The 6,000-nt window shown below is 40.0% G+C and overlaps 1 protein-coding gene across 4 annotated transcripts in view; it reads left to right on the top strand.

Annotated features, from left to right (window-relative positions):
• The first annotated feature begins 833 nt into the window (after positions 1–833).
• The window catches only part of HERC4 (HECT and RLD domain containing E3 ubiquitin protein ligase 4), a 64,711-nt gene continuing 59,544 nt past the window's right edge, over positions 834–6,000 (top strand). Inside the window, exons 1-3 of one of the 4 annotated variants that reach the window (XR_012803450.1) lie at positions 834–1,301; positions 4,283–4,585; positions 5,813–5,972. Coding sequence is in view for 3 of the 4 variants with exons in the window: in XM_075610886.1 (XP_075467001.1) it covers positions 4,360–4,585; positions 5,813–5,972 (386 nt within the window). In the remaining variant the exon portion in view is untranslated. The remainder of the gene's footprint in view (positions 1,302–4,282; positions 4,586–5,812; positions 5,973–6,000) is intronic. The other 3 variants (XM_075610886.1, XM_075610885.1, XM_075610887.1) reach the window with 3 other exon arrangements.

Raw genomic sequence — 6,000 nt, 5'->3', positions numbered from 1 at the left:
AGTGGAGGCCGTCTTAAGCCTAATGCGGCCGTATCTGCGCAACTCTGAATACCGCGGGCAGATGCAGTATTTTTTTTTTCTGGAATATGCTCCGTATTGTGACGCGATCGTAATATTGAATGCATGAACGTGAATGCGGTATGAATGCGGCATGAACGCGGTGAAGTGCATGGTATTCGGAAAATATCCACGAAAAAATTCGGAGATGTTGGAGAATAAAAGGGGCCGCGACAGTACATATAAAAACCATATACATAATGCCATAGAGGTATACGTAATAGTGTGTGTGTGTGTGTGTGTATATATAATATATATATATATATATATATATATATATATACACACATACATACAAAATCCATATGTATACATTTACATACAGTACATATACATAATGCAATGGATGTATATGTATAAGTATATTTATATATTATTTAGAAACACGTACATATACATATCTATATGTAATATACACGTATATTTATATATTATAAACAGATTAGATAATGCCATAGGTGTGTGTGTGTGTGTGTGTGATATATAGGTGTGTGTGTGTGTGTGTGTGTGTGTGTGTGTGTGTGTATATATATATATATATATATATATCACACCCATATATACATGTTTAAGAATAAATATATAACACGCTAGATATATTAGATATGATAGATATATTCATACCTATAACATGTTTATAATCACATTTAATATCCACATAGTATATACGTTACTTCAGCCCCCAGTTAGCAAAATGAGTACAGCTCACGCTATAGGCGGACACGGCGGGACTGCGCTCCCCTTCCCGATCCTCCCCTAGCCGGTAACCCAGAAACCCCTGGAAGATTCCTCCTCCTCGCTCTGACACTACCCGCGTCACGTGCCCCCCTCACACCGTTACCGCGAGGCAAGCAGACGTCAGCGCGCCGACGTGGTGCCGTTGTGTGCCCCGGAGTCTGTCAGAAAAGCCTCGGACTGGGGGCCCCGCTCGGTGACCGGAAGCCATACTGTAAGTCAGCGGTGTGCTTGTTTATTGTCAGCTGGTGACCCGGTGCCAGGGACAGCTCCCTATTAACCCCCCTGTTGTGCGAGAGGGGCCTGGCAGTGTGTTGCAGCCCTGCCTGGCACTGTAGGGGTTAACTTCCCTCCCGGTTGTACCGACGCTGGCAGTACTAGTAGCAACACGTCCTGGGCTGTCAGTGTACACCCCACAGCGGAGTCAGTGCACAGCGCCAGAAGCAGCCCACACCTATACCATCCATTCTGCCTAATGGCATGACCTGAATCTGTCACTTCGTAACCAGGTATGTATCATTTTATTTACACAGCGCCAACAGTGTACGTAGCGCTTTATAACATTACAATGCATGGTAAAGACATTACAGACAATGGGGTGCAACAGGTAAATGACAACATTTTTTAATTTTTTTTAGAACCTAATCCAAAACGTTTTTTTAAAACAAAAACACCAGTGGAAGTGCCCACTCTTACTGATGACAGCTTCTTGAATTGTGTGAGTGGCACTGGGATAATCGTAGTACTGGCTGCGGGTGTGCTGCTGTGACATGATAAGACTTGTCAGTCAAAAATGAAGTGCACGCAGACACCCCAATGTGTGTATAATGCTGCTTGTTTAGTTCCGGCCCTTACCATTATTAAAATCAAGGTCCAAATAAGGGGCCAAAAATGTTGCCATTTATCTAGAATTAAGCTCTTTGTAAGGGGCTAAAATATCAGCATTTATGTAAATAAACTCCTACTGGAGTGCCACAATATACCTTTTTTTTAAAACTTGAAATGTGTGTCTAGACCTGTCTTACCCTGGGTGTGTATAACTTATTCAAAACCGTATATGAACTGTAAGTAAATCTGACAAATGTCTTAAAGGCTTGACCAAGGCAGGTTTCCGTGAGATATTGGAGATAGAGTAAGGATGGTTCTAAAACATGATCTTTGATCGCTTGTTTTGAAAGAGAACATGGGAACAAGCAAACACAAATAGCGTCATTTTCATCTTGCGCCTTTATGCATAATTAGCTGGAATTCACTAACTTAACGATACAGGTTATCACACAGGGAACCCACATTAAGGCAGCGATCCTGCCTAAAATGAATTTTTTTTTATTACACCATTCAAACAAATGGGTTCTTTGGAGTTGAACCCCGTTTTTTTTTTTTAACTCTGGGACACCACGGCAGGGGTGGATTGGGTTGCCGGGATGCAGGGTAAATGGCCGATGGGTTCATGGGCTGGTGCTACCTTGGCTATTAACCAACACACACAATCACTAGAAGCTCTGAACCCAACACCCACCACATCATATATATTTGTGTCAGAAGGAGCGTTATTGGGTTTGACCAAATGTACTGTATACAACAAAAAAACTGGAATCTCCAATGTCACATCCAAATGACAAAGTATATAGTTGAATACCTATCTGTTTGTCTTCTCATAAGTATGGGTCATTTAGTTAAACTCTGGCCAAAGCATTATAAGCCTGCATAGTTCTGAGAAGACAACAGATAAGTATTTAACTACAGTATATACTTTGTCATTTGGATGTGGTATTGGGGCTTTTTGTGTTTTTGTTGTATACAGTGCCTTGGCTATTAAGCATTACTTACCGTAAGTTTATCAGGTGTTTGGGCTTGTCCTGGTGGGCCAGTGCACACCCGTGGACGTGCTGTGGGTCGTTGCTGCTCTAGCATTGCGGTTACAGAGACCCTGCGCTCTTTCCCACAACAATGGAACCCGATTGCCTGGGTAGAGTGGGTCCTCTGTAAGACTTACCTTTTCCGGAGTGATCATCCACCATCGACGACACTGCGGTGGTGACGTCACACGGTGATGTGTTGCTATGACAACGTGCTGTCGCGTGATGTAGCAATGTCCATGATGTCACGGGAGGAGGGCCGGTAGGTAAGTGAAATGCCCGGGCCACACTTCAGTTCAAATATGTCCCTCCTCCCCCCCGGTTACCGAGATAATTACCGATTTTAAGTGGCTGGCCAACAGAAAAATGCAAACGATGTTGTGGCTTCCTATTGGCCCGTGGGAAGAGCAATATGTGGTGGTCTTTGAGGTCTACTAATGACACTAAGTGAGAGGGGCTTAGCAACATATTAATTTAGGTGTTGGGCTAATTTGTTCAGGAATAATATGGCATAGTTTAAAAACTCAGTGAGCAGGGAAAAACTTGAGATGTTAACAGACATCCTATTGTGTGTGTGTGTGTGTGTGTGTGTGTGTGTGTTTGTGTATATATATATATGTATATGTGTGTATATATAGATATAGATGGACACAAAATATGCAAAAAATATATATATTTTATCGGCCAAACATTTTGACTACCCTCTGCAGCCTTTATCATATTTGTGTCAGTAATTTATAGGTACCCTGAGTGTGTGCCCTTATATCCCTTCACATATATAAATAATATATATTGCCAAACAAGCAATCTGGTTACCACAAAGTACAGTATAAATACATTTATTATAATATTAAAAAACACAGGACCCCTCACAAAATCCTATAACTCCTAAATGCAATCAAAAATATAAACGCCCAGAAATATATCCCTAGAAGTGTGTGCAAGCTCTATGTAAAAGGGTGTACATTGGTTGTCAGGAATTGAAAAACCAAAAGGGATAAAAGTCATATATATCCGTCTAGTGTAGACTGGCCGGTCACAAACAGGCTCGTGCGAGACTGTCAGTACATGTGGGTAGAACAAAGACTGCAAGGCAGAATACAACAGAGCAAAAAGCAAAGCCCAGAAGTGCTAGTAAGTAATAGCACTGCACCGATAGCCACATAGGTATTAAGACACATCAGGCAGAAACAAATACGTCCATTTTCCAATAAATAACAGAGTAAAGCAGATATAGTATACTCAACGAAAATCCCGGACAGTCATTCAACTGATCCCATGTTGGCAGGCCCTTCAGACCCGGAGGTAAAGTCCATCCTGAGGAGAGGAGGAGGGGGTCTAGTCGGTCACCCCGACGTATATTTCACCACGGTTTCTTCCGAAAGAAGAGAGCCGAAATGTGACCCTTTGTAAGAAATATTTTTCACTTTTTCAACAAGTCCCGCAGCTATTTTGCGTTATTCCTCACCCTTTTCAGTTAATTCTGCTGGGCAGTATTCCAGTCTCAGTGGAGTGCCACTATAACTAATTATATCTATTAAAACCTGTATAATTCCAAATTTGATGATATTGTATACAATTGTATTAATAACCCTTGTTTGATGTTTAGCTATTATGTTTTTCTTTAACAGTAAAAAGTTTGGCTCATTGAAAGGACCTCATTAATCCATAAACCTGGAACATCTATAAAATCTGGAACCCTGCAATCATGTTGTGCTGGGGAAACGCATCTTTTGGACAGCTGGGATTAGGAGGGATTGATGAAGAAATTGTAATAGAGCCCAGAAGATGTGACTTTTTCCAATATAAAAATTTCCGTGATGTAGGCTGTGGATGTAGACATACTGTTTTTGTCTTGGATGATGGGACTGTTTATACCTGTGGATGTAATGATCTAGGGCAACTTGGACATGATAAAGGCAGAAAAAAGCCAGGTAAGATGTGTTTTTATTTTTTTTTTATTATTATTTATTTATTTTTACTGTACACTTTTTATAAAACAATACACAAGTGTTTTTTTTTTTTTTTTTGCAGTTCGAAAAGAGCTTTTTATGACTTTATTTCCCTTGAGTTCATTCTGTTACTCCTGAATCTCAGAGTTCCTTATTGGTTATTTTGATAGCCGGGTCACCACCTTTTTTTTGGCTTCTTTCTTTTTTTCTTTTCCTTTTCTTGCCTTTCTTTCTTTTTCTTTCTTGCCTTTCTTTCTTTCTTTCTTTCTTTCTTTCTTCTGCTAATCTGAAACTCACTGCATTGGTGACGGGTAAGAATGAAGTGACAGCATTGTTATGAGAGTAATATTATTTGTGTTTATATAGTACCACCTGTGTATGGAGTAATTTACAATGGGAGCATACGGATGATTGAAAAATGAAGGGAGCTAGATACAGATGTAACAGTCGTAAGTGCTCCCTCTGGTGCATTCTGGCATGATTTGTGTGATACCGGGTACTCCTATGCAAACTCTGGATAGGTTGCGTTATCAGTAGGAGCAATAAAGTCTGCTACATTATTACATCTGTATACAACCAGGGATAAGAGCTTTAGATATGATTGTAAACACACAGGTAAAAGTTAGCCCTGCTTCAAAGGGCTTACAATCTAATGGTGTTTCTACCTCTAATTGCAGCACTTTAGGCGTGAAGAAAACAATAATAAACTTATGCGGAAAACAAAATAGGTGAACATTTATGATTATTAAACATGGATAGAAGTTGTGACTTTAAAATATTAACAATTTATGTATGTATGATCAAAAATAATTAACATCAAGGAACTCAAAAGTAACAGAGAATTTCAATTAGAGCTGAAAAATCACTTCAGCTGGCTCGAGATGCATGGAGATACTTTTCCAAACAATAGTAATAAACTGATGAAGTTTGTAGTTGAAAGTGCCAAAAAAACCTGGCCGAATACAAATGTAGCTAGCAGTAATGGTTTGCGCTGCCAGGGGACTCCAGAGAACAGACTGCCCCCTGGAGCCAGTGCTTTGCTTCTCTCACATTGTTCACTTTGCACTAATTGATTGGCGGTATATACTTTAAGAACAACTCTTGTTCTCTTATTATTTTTCAGACTTGTCTTTATGCAATATGTATTAATTTGGCTATGTAATACATAACTAGCAATCCAGTGTTATGATTTTGCTTGTATTTCTATAGAACAAGTCGGAGCTCTGGATGCTCAGAACATCATTTCTGTTTCTTGTGGAGAAGCCCACACATTGGCACTAAATGACAAAGGTCAAGTGTTTTCTTGGGGTCTTGCTACAGATGGACAACTCGGTCTTCCTGGAGTAGACGAATATACCAGAGTACCACGGTAATGAGATTTGCTGCAATGTATATTC

This window comes from Ascaphus truei, chromosome 8 (assembly GCF_040206685.1).
Source record: "Ascaphus truei isolate aAscTru1 chromosome 8, aAscTru1.hap1, whole genome shotgun sequence".
Lineage (NCBI taxonomy): Eukaryota > Metazoa > Chordata > Amphibia > Anura > Ascaphidae > Ascaphus > Ascaphus truei.
This window is presented reverse-complemented; position numbering and strand designations above follow the sequence as displayed.